The 19,073-nt window shown below is 33.0% G+C and overlaps 1 protein-coding gene across 1 annotated transcript in view; it reads right to left on the reverse strand.

Moving 5' to 3' along the window:
* ROBO1 (roundabout guidance receptor 1) overlaps positions 1-19,073 on the reverse strand; it is a 945,902-nt gene that overhangs the window by 69,558 nt on the left and 857,271 nt on the right. The window contains 6 exon segments of the mRNA XM_049785492.1: positions 644-810; positions 902-1,070; positions 1,392-1,473; positions 3,041-3,246; positions 11,140-11,311; positions 13,837-13,961. Of these exon segments, the coding sequence (XP_049641449.1) occupies positions 644-810; positions 902-1,070; positions 1,392-1,473; positions 3,041-3,246; positions 11,140-11,311; positions 13,837-13,961 (921 nt within the window).

Consider the following 19,073-nt stretch of genomic DNA (forward strand, 5'->3'; position numbering starts at 1 on the left):
TCACAATTTGTTGAAAAATAAACAAAAGTTTTAATGAGTAAGACTGGTTCAAGAAAAATTTTTATTTTTTATGTTTTATAAGCATTTCTAACATGTTCCATTTTCCTCTTATCTGTTTCTCTACATAGCTTTCACCAATATCCATATGATTTTCATTTACTATATCCTGAATCAAAAAATTGACAATGAAAAATAGGCCAGCAATGTACAGACTTAAAGCAGGACTTTTTTCATGCTATAAAATTTGTAGGAGGATGACTGAGCTGAGAGATTTAAGAGCAAATTCAAGATTATCTTCTAAAAATCTCTTACATTTTCATGGTTTCCAGATTGTATTAGGGTTGTATTTTTCAAAACTCATCCAAAAGGTTATGAATACAAATTTTAACATAAATAAAGTCTACTCAACTTTAAATGCCATCATTATATGATCCTGATTCTAAATTTATGTGTATTCATGTTTTAATTCAAGGAAATCATACTGCTTTTAGATACCATGTTTGTGTCTTAAAAACTAATCCAGCAACCTGGACACTATGATAAATCTACAGTCCTAGAATGTACTGCAAATGATTTACCTGCAAAGTTATATCATCTAAGAATAAGAAGGTATCACAAGGTTATTAAGTAAATGAATACTTACCTTGTGTTTTCACTGGGTCTGATATTTGGCTTGGATCACTAATTCCATATGCATTAGCTGCTCTTACAAGGAAAAGGTAAATTGCATTTGGTTTGAGTCCTTTAATGGCAAATGTTTCTGTTTTCACATTCTCTGCTACGGTCTGCCAGCTGCTACCAGATGCATGGCTAAGGATAGAAACACAAGTTAGAACCTGAGTGTTTAATGATAAGGGAGGGGGAAAAAATGAACCACCAAGAAAGATGATCTTCACTCTACCTGAAGGCTTCAATAACGTAAGATGTTGGAGTTGCACCTGAATTCAAATTTGGTTGCCATGATAATGTTACTGTATTTCTGCTCACATCTGTTACTTCAGGTTTAGAGGGTGCACTAGGTATCAAATTTGGGTCAGTGGGTCTTGGAGGCTGAACTGGAACTCCAAATTCTATAAAGAAGTAGAACCAAAAGCAACATGATTAGGTATTTGCCAATGAACACTTATAAATGAGACAACAGGGTAGTAACTTCATTTTTTGATCACTAAGCAAACTAAATTTGAAATGTTTTCTATTTTGGGGTTTGTGGTAGATGGAATTACCTGACAGTATGTGCTCAGGGATTACTCCTAGCTTTGTACTCTAGGCATATTCTTGGCCATGCTTGTAAATCATTTATGGTGACAGGAATGGGACTAAGAGGGTATTATTTCTCCAACCCTTGAAGATACTCTTGCAGATTATTTTAAGATAAAAAAGTACTAAGTTACCTTGAACTTCAATATATGCACTCCAGGTTGCTTCACCACTGGGAGTTGATGCAATGCAGGTATACCGACCGGTATCACCCAGCTGAGCAAACAGAAAATAAAACGACATGTTTAAAACAACCAAGAGTTCACAGTGAAAAATCAGGTTTTGCTTTGTATGGGACCAAAGGATATAAATAACTGCACTTACAGAATATAATAAAGTAATTTAGTTATATAAGTTTTATCACGATTTTATTATTATGAACAATGGACAAGATACACAACTTCACATTCATATTCAAATGGTTTATTATTTATTGTTAAATTTATCTTTATGTTTATGACTTTAGTATGTTACATAATAAGATTGTCAAAAATTAGCCTTGGTATTAGTATTTTACTAGGTTAATAAATATGTGAATGCATCATATATGAAGAGAAAGAGAGGAGACTATTTTGGGGGACTATCCAGCAATTTGCAGTTCTGGGGATCACATGAAAGACAGTCATTTGCAAGGCAAGCACCTTATCCTTTCTATTATCTCTTAAGTCCCAGATATTATTTATATTTAAAAGAAAACAATGTTTGAAGTATTTCCTCCTTGATAGCCCTTCCCATTTGATTGTTTTACCCTTAAGTTAGGTAAGTTACATAAGTATGAAGTCAAACTCCAGTTAGAATGAATGCTCTCTACACCTTAGAGGTGATTACCAGAAAAATAAAACCAAAACACCATGTATTACAAGTTTCACCTTAGTATTAGCAGCAACATAATGAACCATATACCTATGCTTAAGGTGATAGCAATCTTCAAGTAATGTTTAATAGGCAAGAATATTATTATCTTGCTCCAGTAATTGCAATTTTAATCTTTGTCACAAAGAAGTACAACTTATTAACTCTGGTGACATAAAATTAACTACCACACCACTCCAAAATGCCAAAGAAAATCACCCACAACAGCAATAAAGGCAATTAAAATTTATGTTTATTGTTGTCAAGGCCATTCTTTCATATGCCTCATAAGCTTGTCTGATCTTGACCTAAAAAGAAAATGAGAAGTCAAAACAAAAAAAACACAGTCCTGAAAGAACAGGCATGGGATGGGACGTTCTGAGCAGGTAAATCCCTAAATTGTTCCGACAAACCTGTGGGCTTTTCATCATTTAAATTCTGAATTAAAATGTACACTCAGTATGTACATTTCTTTATATATCTTGTTTACATGTAGCATATTCTGTAATTACAAAATGCTGAATCAAATATTCACAGTCAAAGATCTCCTTAAGTACACTGAATGTAAAATGACCTTAGAAAAAATCTTTGACAACTATTTTATGGACTGCATGCATCACTCCACTAGTTGGAAGGTATTTACTTTCCTTCCAAAATTTCCCTTCGAATTTTAAGTAGATTTTAAAATTGTTTTCATTTTCTACCTCTCTAGGAAACTTTAAATGTTTTGCCATGGGATAAATCAGGAGTGAAATCACCTTTAAACAGACACAGTAGAAGGTTTTAAAAAATACAATACTTCAAATTAAGACTATATTAATACCATTATTTGGCATTTCATTGATTATAAAATTTAGAAGATCCAGTCTAGTTGCCAGAGACACACAGAAAAGGAAACAAAATGGAAAGTCCAGATGTCATTCCAAGTTACCTTAGCATATCGAATCTGCAGCACTCCTGTCTCCAGCTGTTTGATTCGAGAATCTTGGGTGGAAACGAGGACTCCATCCTTTCTCCACAGAATTGTGGGCAGCGGACTGCCTGTGGCCACACAGCTGAGCACTAATGTCCCATCCACTGCAACAGTCTGATTCACAGGACCTTGTCGAATGACAGGGGGAGGCCGGTCTGCAATCACTGCCAGGAGACATATAACAGGAAAAGGATTTCTGCAACTGGAAGCACTTTTCTAATCATCCAAGCAACAGAACTCGCTTTAGGCTTTGAAACAAACTAATTAAACAACTAATTAAAGTAGGAGACATGCATTATTCAGAATGCATTTATATGATGCACTTACTCAGAATATTAAAATGAGATCCCACAGACTCCTTACAGATGATCAGCTACTGGTTGAACTTAACTGCATTTTCAAGAGATGCATTTAATTTAGAAAGGGGGGGGGGGGTGCGCTAAATAAGACTGCTGCTTATGAAGTAGCGAAAAGTGGTGAGAAGTAAATTATGTACTTCTTAAATTATGAAATGTGGAATCAAAACATAATCGACAAAGTACCCACTGAAACATCTGAGAGATAATATAGCAAGTGAACCCAATTCACATACTTGATATTTCAAACTGTTTTATGTCCAGCAGAAAAAGATAATATCATACCAGCATGCCTGACAATTTTAGGTTCAAAATGTACTTCAGACTTTATAAATAATTAATATACTGACATGAATGGATTTATGATATCTAGCAATTCTTCCTATAAAGAAAATCAATAATGAAAAAATTCCTGGGGCCGGAGCAATAGCACAGTGGTAGGGCCTTTGCCTCAAATGTAGCTAGCCAAGGACGAACCCAGGTTTGATTCCTGGCATCCCATATGGACCCTGAGCCTGCCAGGGGTGATTTTTGAGCACAGAGCCTAAGGTACCCCTAGCGTTGCCAGGTGTGACCAAACCCTCCTCCCCAATTCCAACTTTAGTGAATCTAAAGTAATATATCCTACTTTATTGTAAGAAGATGACTACAACTAAATACAATTATATGGGCGAATAAATACATTTTACATGGAAGAATACCAAATAGTGGAGAAAAGGGGCACAAAAATGTAGGCAAGACATGATGAAGGATCTTAATAACTTTGGTGATGGTGCAAGTGTACACTAACTTTGAATATCAAAATCACAAACAATGTTATCTAAATTACAAATTATTTTGGTTGTTCTTTATTTTGGATTGGACATAGTTGGTGGTGTTCAGAAATCATACTTCATATTATTCAGGGGGCCATTTGTGATGCTGAATCAAATCAAAGCCAAAGATGTGGATGGAAATAAGTGTCCTACACACACTAAAAAATTTTTTTTTACCATAGTCAGTTGTTCTCAGGACTTTGGGTGAGAGATCACATATGGGTGACATTGGAAAAACCATATATGGAAGTTGAGGAACCATATATTGTTAGGAATTGAACAGGACAGATGCATATAAAGCAAACAACTACCCTAATCATTTAAGATATTTAAAATAAGATTCATCTCCTAATTTGGTAAATAATCAGATTTTCATATTCTAATGTAGCAACCTAATTTTGCTTGTTCTGTCATCTTATTCATCTTTTGTTTGAGTTCCATGCTGCTTGAATTAATACCTTACTAATTTTGATGTGCCATAGAATGTAATAATGGAGGATCATTTAATAAAATATAAATATTCTGTTACTATGCTAAAAATTAAAAACTATCTCAGATAATGAATAAATATTTTAGAGAAAACCTTTAAGACAATTGTTGTGAATCTAACAAAATCTTGCCTTGGAGAAATGCTTTTCTTTTTTTTTCTTTTTTTTTGTTTTTTTGTTTTTCAGGCCACACGCATTTGATGCTCAGGGGTTACTCCTGGCTAAGGGCTCAGAAATTGCCCCTGGCATGGGGGGACCATATGGGACACCGGGGGATCGAACCGCGGTCACGATCTTTCCATGGCTAGCGCTTGCAAGGCAGACACCTCTAGCGCCACCTCGCCTGCCCGGAGAAATGCTTTTCAATCCATGCTCTAATTCATTTGAATAAGAATCCAAATAGATGGTTTTCAAAGTGAGTGTGGATTAAAAAGTTAATTTTGGAATTTAAAGAAATTCGAAAGGTAGATTATTTTAGATCACAAATACGCAAGACAATTTCAAGAAGATGCCTGATTAAAGAAAATTGGTTGCCAGAGTGACTAGAAATCGGAAGCACTAAAAGCTGAATGTGTCATGTTCAAAGTCATATGAGCCACAGATCTTCACAAGCTGAAGTCACATTTCAATTTGTTCCTCATTTTTCATTCAGTAATTATTAGGTTTTTAGTTTCACTCTATAAAAAATAAAAAAGCAAAGAAATAAAATCAGCAACTGTGCTTTTCTACTTTGCCCTTCCAATTCTCTTTCATCCTTGGTTACTGATATGGAATTTTCTAATTCCAATGGGGTGAATTGAATATCTGATGTTTGAAACTTGGCAGGACTATTTCAGATATTTTATGCATGAAAATGTATGCCAATGATGCCTTAGAATTGTTAATCTTCCTTACATTATCTGTTGAGATTGGGAAAAATCAAATTAGTGGTCCCTACTGGCAAGTATGAAAAAAAATGAATGTGTCTTATTACATTTGGATTTTATAAGTCTCTACCACCTGTGTTCCCTTGATTAGAATAATAAATGAATATTTATTTCCAGACATTAATTAAATTAGTAACAGTGCCTCTCTATAACTCATTATAATTAATTCCAGTAACAGAATGGTTTCCATTTGGTAGATTTGCTCAATTTAGAAGCAATGCAGTGGCAGGAATTTATTCAGTATTTTATATCTTTATAGTTCTTTAATGTATCATCCTATGCAGCCTCTATACTACCCAGACTAACTCAATACAGCACAAAGATGATATTTTCTCTATCATTTCTTACTTATTGGTTGACAGTAAATAGTCAACAAAAACAAAGTCCCCAAAATGTGGATCCCAGTAATAACTTCACCATCTGCCTTGTGACTTTATGGAAATTCCTTATATTTTCTAGATCTGTTTTTTTAATTAAAAATAAGATAAGTTATTTCAACCATCTCACTGACTATTTACACGGAATAATAGATACACCAGTGTTTCACTAAGTACAAAGATTCCAGAAAAAGATGAATTGTGAGACCAGTGCTTTTTCTTTCTGCAAAAATGCATGTAATTAGAAATAAGAGTTTATTAAAATAATTTTAGTGAGAAAAAATAAAACAATTTGTCTCTGTCAAGGATTTGAATGAAGTATAGAAAAACAATCTTAGACAAACCTCAAATCAAGGGTTTATTCTTTTACATAGGAATTATTAGAGTTATCAGGCAATAACATATAAAATATATAAATATATATTATATATAAATATAAAATTTATAAAATATATAAAAGAGAACTACAAATACTATAGTGCATAAAAACAGACACGTTAAAGTTCCAAAGATATAGCTCTGGAAATACTACAATTTTATACTATAGATCACAGTAGTTGTTAGTTTCATAAAGTTACTAAGCACCTGAGAGGATAGTATGATCCACAATTAGATGTACAATTTTATACAATTTAATTTAAATAGTTTTATATAATTTATATAGTTTTACTATATTAATGTTGGTTTATGTTTTAAAACTCACTTCTGCTACTAATGATCTAGTTAACAAACTGAGACAGGGCCCGGAGAGATAGTACAGCGGCGTTTGCCTTGCAAGCAGCTGATCCAGGACCAAAGGTGGTTGGTTCGAATTCTGGTGTCCCATATGGTCCTCCGTGCCTGCCAGGAGCTATTTCTGAGCAGACAGCCAGGAGTAACCCCTGAGCACTGCCGGGTGTGGCCCAAAAACCAAAAAAAAACAAAACAAAAAAAAAACTGAGACAAAATCCTTCTCTTTTAGGGCTCCATTTCTCCCATCTGTAATATGATATTCCATCAGATTTGACTCTGTTGACATGTCAAAAGTTTTTAGCATACTGCCTGCCACATAAACATCGAATAACTGTACTTTTTTGTTAATAAGTATTTCTGTATAGTGGTAATAGTGATGGTAAAGTTGCTGATATAAATCAGTCTGGGGATGGGGGCACTTTACAAAAGTAGAAATGTTTGAAACTAGTTGTTTACCACAGTAATTATAATCACTGGTCTGTGGATTGGTATATAGATGGTGCCAGTCCTCAGGTGGAAATAGGTTGAAGAACACTAGTATAAATACAGCTTACATTCAAAGATTGCTGCTGCACCACTCTCTGTGTTTCTATAATTCATTCTCTTGACCTTGATTGTTGATCTAATTGCTAATATGTAAAGGCAAGAGGCTAAATTCAAATAGCTTACAGAAAGAACTGTGCCTACCAGTCATCCTCTTAATCTCTATTGGTAATAGATAGATATTGTCAGCACTCACAATGATTATAGTCTATGAAGAAGATGCTAGAGCTTAGCGCCAAAATAAATTTAAAGAATAACAAAATTACAATTCCACCAATAGAAAATATTCTCAGAGAATGCAAGTGAAACCTTTAGTGATAGAAATAAATTTAGAAACAATCCCAAACAAATTTACAATGTCTGTGTGTATAGCAAAAGTAGACTTGCTTGATCTGTTTCCACTAACATAGTAATGTAGTACAAGTAAATTTAGTAAATTTATAATTATCGTTATAGATAATTTTTATAAATAATTTATAGATAAGTTTTGTCTTCAATTATTAGTTATGATATAAGCTACTAAAAGTATTATATTATAGATTTTTTTCCACGAATTCATATATACATGGTACTTACTACATATAAAATGCATATATTTCACATAAAATATCATAAAGAGATGGAAGTAAGAATCTGAATATGATCATACAATTGTTGAATTATTACTTAATAAAGAGCTAGATGCTCACTTTGTCTTTCCTTGTTTCTTTCACTCATTAAATAAAAAGACTATTGAGAATTTCCCACTTGAAAAACTTAAGGTGGATATGGCTTATATAATTAAACAAACACAAATCTTCTTCCTTAACATAATGATCAATTTAGAAACTAAATATAGAAGAAAAAAGTTATAGGATACAATGTGCATACACGGGGCTGGAGAGATAGCATGGAAGTAAGGCGTTTGCCTTTCATGCAGAAGGTCATCAGTTCGAATCTGGCTTCCCATATGGTCCCCCTTGCATGCCAGGAGCAATTCCTGAGCAGGGAGCCAGGAGTTTCCCCTGAGCACTGCCGGGTGTGACCCAAAAACCACACACACACACACACACACAAAAAAGGCAAAACAATGTGTATACACATGGAATGGATAGTAGCAACAGTATTCATATTTGAACAGTTAGAAAATGCTTCTTAATGAAAGTAATAGTTTTAGACATTAGAAACTGCATGAGAAGTCTTAAAAGAACAAACATAATGAACAATAAAATTAGGGTTTTCTGAAGGGGTCATATCATGAACTTTAAGGACATTAAATTATAGATTTATCACAACTACCTGAGAAAATAAAATAGCATTAAATTATTAGTTTTCCCTAGATTTTTTTTCCCAAAAGACTATATACTAATTCCTAATATAAAGTACATTTTATGACAAAAACTAAGTGCATTTTCCATGAAGTTAGAGCTCTTAAGAAATTGGGCCCAGAGAGATAGCACAGCGGTGTTTGCCTTGCAAGCAGCCAATCCAGGATTGGTGGTTGGTTCAAATCCCGGTGTCCCAAATATGGTCCCCCGTACCTGCCAGGAGTATTTCTAAGCAGACAGCCAGGAGTAACCCCTGAGCACTGCCGGGTGTGACCCAAAAACCAAAAAAGAAAAAGAAATGTACATACTATTATCTAATATTCTCACTATGTAGAACTCATAGTACAGGCAGGTAAAATAAATAAAAGGAATAAATATTGGAAAGAAAGAAAACATAAATAAAATAAAATAAAAATGTAACAAACATTTTTTTTTTTTTGGTTTTTGGGCCACACCTGGTAACGCTCAGGAGTTACTCCTTGCTATGAGCTCAAAAGTCACTCCTGGCTTGGGGTACCATATGGGATGCCGGGGGATCTAACCACGGTCTGTCCTAGGCTAGTGCTGGCAAGGCAGACACCTTACCTCTAGTGCCACTGCGCCGGCCCCAAAAACATTTTTAAAGGAAACTTCAAAGTAATCAACCTATACTTAGAAATAAAGAATAATAGTGTTTTTAGCAAAACTGTTAGATATAGGGCTGATACATTAAGGACAGTTGAATGTTAAGGTATTTGACTAAAATATTTTAATAATGAAAATATAAACACAATAATATATAACCATACTAATAATTAACAAGTATTATAGGTATTAATTTGTAAAAATATGTATAAGACTGATACCTGAAAACTATTAGGCATTGTTCAGAGAATTAAAAAGGACATAGACATTTGTACTTAGCACTTGGTTGCTAAGTACAGAAACATAAAATTTCATTAACTATGAACCTAAATGAAAACAATCCATTGATAGTAGAAGAAAGCATAATTGTGATCTACTTTTACAATAAAATGCAACACATTAGCAAAAAGAATTACTGTTTATATATACATATGCATGGCTTCCATTGACATTATTTAGAACATAAAGTGCCATAGACAAAACATAATCAACTATATGATTTCATTTAGCTGCATCATCCAAATAAAAATATTTAAGAAGAATAGCAAAGAGACACTTATTGATTCAAAAAGTATACACAGAGACATCACGTAGGATCCTAGTAATATCCTATCTATATCTTGAGCTGACTGGGAATTGCATTGATTAATTCTTCAGGCAACAATAGTTTACTTTATTTAAATCTATTTGTTATTTTTATAATCTGCTGTTATTTTACTTATATCACTTACACAGAGTAATCTTTTATTCTTCCTAAATTATTCTTAATATTCTTAAATTATGACTACTACACCATATGGTTTAGAGATCTTCTCTAGTGCTATGCTTCATAATATATCTGACAATGATTGATTGTGTGTAAGGGAGTTGATAAAGAGAACAAAGTCACATTACTAGAAAAAAAGAGTTCATTATCATGAGGTAGGTGTAGGATTTATGAACAATTCATCTTCTTTAACTTGAAGGAAGGGAAAAATGGGAATTTACAATAAAATTTATAAAGCAATTTTTTGCCAAATTTTGTCAAACAGAACTATCCCTATGTACAGTAATATAGCATAAAATTGTCCATGTATAATTCTATTATACATGTGAATTGACGCTAGAATTTATGGTACAGACAACTTAAAATAAGAAAATAAATTATAATTAACTTCCTGTGTTAGCCTCCTTTTCAGCTTCACATAAAAATAAATGTTATGTATGTAAAATATATAAAAATAAATAAAAATTAATGCGGAGGAAAGACAGTTGGAAATGGCTGAAGAGATAGCACAGCAGGTAAGGTTCTTGCCATTCACATGACCAACCTGAGCTCAATTTTCTAGCATCCCAGATGGTCCCCTGTGTACTGCCTGTATTAATTCTTAAATGCAGAGTCAGGAGTAACCCCTGATCTCAACTGGGTGTGAAACACCCCCAAAAGTAGGAAAATGGAAATAGAGGGTATCATACTGAGTGAAATCAATCTATAAAAGAGGGACAAATAGAAAATGATTAGTAGAACAATGAAGTAGATCGGTAGAAGTGAATTTACCTCACTCACACACACACACACACGTAGAAGTGAATTTAACACACACACACACACACACACACACACACACACACACCCAGGTCGGGAGCACAATGAAAGGGCTGGAGGGGTTCTTGTCATTTGGTGGAGAAAAGTGGACTATTTAGTGGTGGATTTAGAGGTGGAACTATATATGAGTGAAATTATCATTAACAGTATTGTTAAATCACAGACCTCAATAAAGGCAAGGGAATAACAGAAAACTATATTTTAAAAAAATGGTAGAACATAGTAGAAAGATTAATTTGCTCTGGTACTTCTTTTAGATTTTAAGCTCAATTTCAACATTTTAAAATGAAATGGTGTACTTTACCATCAGTGACTTCCAAATATGCCTTGGTGATGATACTCCCAGCAACATTTAAAGTCTGGCAAATATAATAGCCAACATCAGATCGCTGGACGTTAGTAATAGTGAGGTCCCCAGTCTGAGAGACTGAGAAGCGGCTGGATGACTGTGGTGGCTGATAGGAGAAAAGCAGATTCTAGAATCCAGAAATTGAGATAGAAGAATAAAAATTAGTTAATAGCTCCGCTCCAATATTTTAGTATGTATGCATTGATAGTTAAATAAACATAACTACTGATACCACAGGAATATATACAAGCTATTCTTTTATTAAACACATACACAAATGTATATATTTTATAACTTGCCCAAAATAAAGTCAGAAAGTCTTGCAGTTACAGATATATGTGATTATTAGGATTATTAACACTATGATGTTTTATATATGTATACAAAATTAACATTTAAGAACATTCTAGAAAATAATTTCAAGGGGCACGTCAAAAGGTGCTCCATGCTTACTCCTAGCTCAGGCATCATTTTGTGCTCAGCAATTTTCTTGGGGGGAATGCAGGGCTTTGTATGGTCCTGGAGAATCAAATCTAAATCAACAATTTCCAAAGCCAGTGCCTCACCCTCTGTGTTATCTCTCAGTTCCAAGGATATTATCTTTACATTATTACTAGCATTTCTGTTAAATATTTATTATTAAATCACAGTAACAGCTATCAAATTAATCACTACTTGTTTCTCCTACTAACTGGAGAGCTTGTAGATTATTTTGAATTTCAAGTGCTGAATTTAAGAATTAGATGTTTTATTACTTTAGAAATATATCTTAAAAAGTCAGGGGAAAGAGATGATGATATTCTGGCATATAAAATTTTCACTTGTCAGAGAAAATACATATTTCATGAAAATGATATATTACATATTTTATTAAATGAAGAATATCAACAATTTTCCTGTAACCAAAATAGTTGCCTTTTTTTTTTTTAAGGTTTTTGGCGGTGCTCAGGGGTTAATCCTGGCTATCTGCTCAGAAATAGCTCCTGGCAGGCTCGGGGACCATACGGGGTGGCAGGATTCGAACCAACCACCTTAGGTCCTGGGTCAGCTGCTTGCAAGGCAAACACCGCTGTGCTATCTCTCCGGCCCCCCCAAAGTTACTTTTTTAAAAATTTATTTTTTTTGTTAAATACATCATTTATTAATTCCTTTAAATAAACTTAGGGAAAAGTTAGTTCTACCATAAAACCATACCAAAAGTTGAATAATTTCAAAATTTTAACCAGAGCTAATAACTTACAGAAAAATTTCAGTATATTAAGAAATCATTTACAAATTACTCTGAAGAACTTTTCAGAGTTTCATGGGTTTACTATTTATATTGTTGCACACAGATTTTCTTATATAAATTAAGCAAATATAGTGGTTTAAGGCCTAAGTAAATACATTTGAAGTCCGATGAAACTAGATAAGAAAGGATTAGATACCATAATCAAATTAGTATCTTCCTTCAAAGGATTTTGAGTATAATTTAGAAATAATCTATATGTTATTTAGCTGAGCCAATTAAAAGCAAAATCCCTTAGGATTTTGTTCAAATACAGGTCTGAAATGCTTATATTAAAATGAAAGAACATTTTTTAAATATCTAAAACAGGTAAAAATTATATACTGTATTTAGGAGGACAAGAATCTAGATATAAAAAGATATTTTAAAACAAAGCAAATTTTGTTATTGAAAAAATTAAATTGCTTTAATCATCTTTTCATTAAGTCAAAGTCCAACAGAGATATTAGAATTTATGAAAATATGGGTCTTAATATTCTAGTTTCTAGTTTCAATGTGCATACAAATTCCTAGTTTACAAAATGTTTAGGTAGGGTATTTTCTGAACACCTAGTTTTTTTCTCTCCTCTCTGTGTTTTTTTTTTTCCCCAAATCTGGAGAAGCCCTTGTTCTATCTTAAATTCATATTCTGTATTATCTCCTCTACATTTCTCTGAGTAAATGTACTTTCTAATAAAAGTTACTTTGGGCTGAGTGCAGCCATGCATGCAGGGCAGTGGGTTCAATCCCAGGTATGACATGGTACCCTGAAAGCAACTTCTTGCATAGAAACAGTCTGGGAGAACTGCTGGGTTTGGCCCAAACCAATCAACCAACCAACCAACCAACCAACCAACCAACCAACCAACCAGCCAACCTGCCAACCAACCAACCAACCAACCAACCAACCAACCAGCCAACCTGCCAACCAACCAACCAACCAACCAACCAACCAACCAACCAACCAACCAACGAGCCAACCTGCCAACCTGCCAACCTACCTACCAACCAACCAACCTGCCAACCAACCAATCAACCTACCTACCTATCAACGACGGACTGACTGACCGACAACCTGCTAACCAACCAGCCAACCAGCCAACCAACCAGCCAACCAGCCAACCAACTATCCACCCACCCACCCACTCACCCACTCACCCAAAGACACAAGTGCTTGCTATTTTACATTCCACCCTACACACATAAATTGCTGAGAAAACAATGGAGTTAATTTTATCTTCTCTCTTATTGCTGAAACTTATAAGTGCTCAAATATTTCTTGGCTATTTAAAAGTGATAAATATATAATGAAGCCCTATGTTATTTGTTTTCTTTTATATCTTGACTCTCATTTTAGCTGACAAACACATTTAATAATGTCATACCTGACTCCCCTCTCTCCTCCAAAAAATAGCTGGTTGAGGATTTCCGGTTGCTTCACACTGAAAAGTTACAGTTCGCCCCAAGGCAACAACTTGGTCACGGGGTTTCACAACAAAATTTGGAGGTTCTAAAGGAGATGAAATAAATTATACAAATCAAAGGCATGCTATTATTGTCTTAATCGAGACAATTTACTGATATCCCAAGTGACACCTTTATTTTATATGACTCATTATGTATTATAGTGCATAATCTACAAATTCATATCTTTAATTCAATTGAAGTTAAATTATGTGCATATTTATAGAGTAAAATAGAGTTGTTTTGAAGAGGTTTTTATTACCTGACCTTGTAAGATTAACCACCATATTAAAAAAATACCCTGGAGCCTACAATTTGACCCTTTACATTAAAGTATACTTGAAATTTGTCTGAATAAATATTATTTTTCCTCATTCAAAGTTGTTTAAAGGTGAATGGACTTTAATCATACACACAAGGACCTCCTAGTGTAGGCAGGCCCTAAAATTACTTTAATTTAAGTCAAAAGCTCCTGAAATGCTACTGTGCAAATTACAACCATTTAAAATCTTCAGTCCAATTACTCGAATAGAAATGAATTTAAAGTAATAGTAGAGTCGAATGCCTCCTTCATTTACATAGGCAAGGGCATGTTCAAACAGAATATATATGGAAATGAGGGCAAATTTGAAACATCTGCTCATCCTGACATTATAAATACTGCCAGCTTTGTCCAAACTGTTTGATTTATACAGACTTAAATGGCCACTTCATCCAGCAGTAAATAGAGTGTCAGAAAATTATGTCAGTTACATTGAGCACTGTGGCAGCTGAAAACATGAAGTGTGTGGATGGAGTCATTCCTGGGGGGAGGTTGCTTGTTTGAGGGATCTGCTTTGCACTGGGGGAAAATGTGGGCTGAATGTGAGTCTACCTTCTATTTACACTTTGCAAATTCATTCCTTATCAGCTGTGTGGAACACCTAATTATTCTTTTCTCATGACTCAGTTCCAACTGAAATGAAAGTTTCAAGTCAGGCATTTAACAGTTTAAAAAGGATAGGGTCCATCAATTTCCTTTTTAAAACTGTCCTGTTATTTTAACATCTTTAAAAATACTGACCATTACCTGTTGATAACTGATAACTCCTTAATCAGAATTATTATTAAATTATATTCATAAAAGATAGCATTCTGCTTATAGAATACAATTCCTTGGTTAATACATAAAATTACAGAAAGGAGTTTTTTTTCTTGTTAAATATTTTCTGGTCAATTGTATTTAAGGTGTATACATATATACATACATACAGATAGGTATATGTATTATAACTCTAATCTAAGATATACAATTTTGTTTATGTAACTACCTGCTCATATATAAATTTATTCTTATATCTTATATAAATCAATTGAATTACAAGTATTCCTTTAAAGAAAGGGATAGAGAAAATCACTTGCAGAGGATTGCTTGGTGGCAAAACTAAAGAAAGTAATTAGATAGCCTAACAACTAGATTAGTATACTTTCTTCTCTACTCCCTTTTTATTTTTAATTGAGGTTTAGCAGAAATTATACCATTTGACTAGAAAATTATAGGAGACCTCAAAAATCAGGTCAAATAATTTCAAATGTCCTATAACTTATAGGGAAGAAAATACAAAGTCAAGAAGTATAGTTTAGGTTGAGTTTGGAAACGTTAAGGTTCTAGTTTATAATTTTTAACAACAACCAAAGAAAAACAACTCTGATTGTAATTGAGTGGTTTACTCATGACTTTCACGAGCACTATTATTATCCAGGTATAATAACAGCCATTTGCATCTGTTGCTTGGGGATTTTCTTCTATACACTTCCAGACAGGAGCGCTTGGTTCCTTGGTTAAAGGCGGGGGTAATTGATGTAGAAATCAGACTGAGAAATTGAAAGAATTGACTGGATGATAAACTAGATCCAGAAGAGAGTTTGGTTTATTTCAAAGAAAACCAAATAATTAATTGAATGAATGGGAGAATCTGACTTTCCAATACACAGAGAATTTGAGTAGGAAAAAATAAATGTTCAGACCACTGAGACAAGTAAAAACTTCGGGTGGTCTCTTTCCTAAATTTCAGAAGCATGGCTAATAATGTCTGCCAGAATCCATGTTTCCTTTATCAAATGCCAACTCTATTCAAACCTCAAAGATTTACTTGGAAACGAGGGATACAAGTCCTTATTCTAATTACATTTTTATTCTGAAGCAATCCTTCTACACAGGATATCTCCCTGGAAATAGGCATTTTCTTGGGCCAACATCAATATTACCTATACAGCCACAAGTTATTTATTTAAAATATAATTTATAAAATTCCTTTTCTACATGTATGCTAAATATTAGGCATAGCTATATATAAGTAAAATAAATAAATGGACTAAATAGGTCTCTAACAATCTGTCATCACCTATTTGTACTGAGATTTTCTTTGTCAGATGCCCCCTTATAATTGTAATAAAATTGAATATTATTTGAAGGCTACAACATTGAAAAATGCTACAGCTGACAATACATATTCATGTTAGATGTCACACATGATCAGTGTTGACAATTTAGTGAATTGGACAAGGAAAATATATAAAGAGCCACAGATAATCTAACTGTAAAAATTTAACTATATTGTTTTAAAGTATCTGTCTACAAATCACTTTCATTACTACTTAGAAACCCATATACCTCAACACATACTATATGCAAATACATTGTTTTAATATTTAGAGGACTTATAATTTTTACTACTTAAATTTATAGTGAGATCCACATTGCAATTATAGTCAGATTATTTCAAATACCCCATGAGAGGGCACTTTTTTTTTTTCACAAACCTCACAAATATTCAGTGCTACCTTATTTATGAAACTGAGGCTAGACATATTTATAATTAATTTTTTATATTAATGAAAATAAAAACATATGTTCACACTTTTAAAAGATATTTACACTTATTGCTGATAACTCATTTGTTCTGGACACTGTGATCTTCATTCATATTTTTTTTATTTTTGAAGATAAATGAAAGTCTAAAATTTTACCCATTGCTCATATATTATGAGGTATGATTGCTTACATATATTGTGAGGTATGATTTTATTTTTTACTAATAGCTCCTCTAACCTACTTTGGCATGTCTATTTTCCTACTAGTTTTATAATAAACTTATGTATATAAACAATTAATTCCTTTTTTATTCTGTATTTTGTATTATTTGTTTAGACATTAGTCAACATATATTACTGTACATTAATATACATATGGTAGTATATGTGAAGGTGCTAATTTCACTTATCTGTTAACACATCATCATTAATGAGCAATCTATTCTACATGTATCATTGTAAAAGGACACAGTTGTAGAGGGCGTTAACTGAAATAAGATTATTTTAGAATCCAAATTATTTCTTTTTTTTTTTTTTTTTGGTTTTTGGGCCACACCCGGCGGTGCTCAGGGGTTACTTCTGGCTATCTGCTCAGAAATAGCTTCTGGCAGGCTCGGGGGACCATATGGGACACCGGGATTCGAACCAACCACCTTTGGTCCTGGATCGGCTGCTTGCAAGGCAAACGCCGCTGTGCTATCTCTCCGGGTCCTCCAAATTATTTCTTGGCCTATCATTTAGCAAAGTCATGCAAAATTCTCCTGCAAATATTGCTCTAGAATTTTGAAAGGGTAAAGAAAATATTCTTAATATGCTGATCAGAAATATACTTAGCAATGGATAGCTACATGTAAAAGGATAAACATTTATCCACACAAACTATAAAAAATTTTGGACACATCTTATGATCTTATATAATATGAAGTGAATATGACACATAAATGAAAATGAATCAAAATAGTTCTGAGCGTAAACTTGAACACCAATTGCACTTAATATTTCTAGTACTGAATGATAGCTATAAAAATAATCAGATGGGAAGTCAAAACTTCATAAAAATTCTTTGAATATCCTTCAATAAAAGCCCAATTATTCTGTGAGCACAGGATTTAATTTGCTTACTTTAACTCATGGATAGGAACTAAAGTGGTAGTAAACCAAAATAAAAGTTCTAATAATTATTTTTTCACTGCTTTAAAGAAAGAAAATAGAAAGGGATGCAGATTATCACATCATATAGTAAGACATCAAGTTAGCAACCCCATTACCTTTACTCTTTGTCACAGTTACCCATACTTCCTGCAGACTTTATTCTGTGCAGTCTGTCTTTGTGGCCAATGACAAGTGAAACATGGAGGCTGATTGGTTGAAGGACATGGAAGGGTATGGATGGAAAGGGGAAGAGAAGTTCCAGTCACAGTGACACGGTGATTAGAAGATGGCCAATAAAATGTCAACTTACCAGACCCAACTAAAACAGAACAAAAAAAGAAAACATGGAATAAATAAAAAACCAAAAAGCAGAAAACAAACGAAAATGTAACAAGATTTGACTTAACAATGATCTTTCTTTTAAAACAAAATAAAAATACATTAATACTTAGATATATGGTATTTATATACATATGGTATTTATGAATGAATGAAAATTTGTTAGCATTTTCAGTATGATCGTGATTAATTTAATAAAAACAGAAATGAATCTTATACTATGAATAAATAGCAAAAATAAAATAGATGATATCTATAATACTATATAATATTTTTAAAAGACTATTTTATTACTACTAGATGACAAAGTTAGTTAACTATTCGTGTAATGAGTTGAAAACCACTATAAATCTTAATGATACACAGAATAAGATCAAGCAGATTAAGAAATAAAAAGTTTCAAATCTTACAAATGCTCCATCCAAATATATTTTAAAAGATTTATAGCCTTGATATTCTATTAAACCTGTGTTTCTCAGATTTGAATAAGAAAATGAAACATTCTAAAAGTAGGCTAAATAAGACTATAGACTGCGAGTTTTCATTTCTTTTAATAAAGCAATATTATAAGATGTGTAAGTCCTTATTTATCACAATATTTTATTGAGAAGAAACAAAAATACAACTAGAAAATGAAACAAAAACTTCCATAACCCTAATTAAGGTGTAAAATCATAATGACTTTTTTTAAAATGCTAATGATAATGACTTTTGTTGATTTCAAGGCTGAAACATTTGCCTGCATTAATAGAGAAAACTTACCTAAAGCCTAACTAAAATCCTGGAAAAATGTTGTTTTGCTTACTTAGAAACC

Source organism: Suncus etruscus, chromosome 13 (genome assembly GCF_024139225.1).
Source record: "Suncus etruscus isolate mSunEtr1 chromosome 13, mSunEtr1.pri.cur, whole genome shotgun sequence".
Taxonomy (NCBI): Eukaryota; Metazoa; Chordata; class Mammalia; order Eulipotyphla; family Soricidae; genus Suncus; species Suncus etruscus.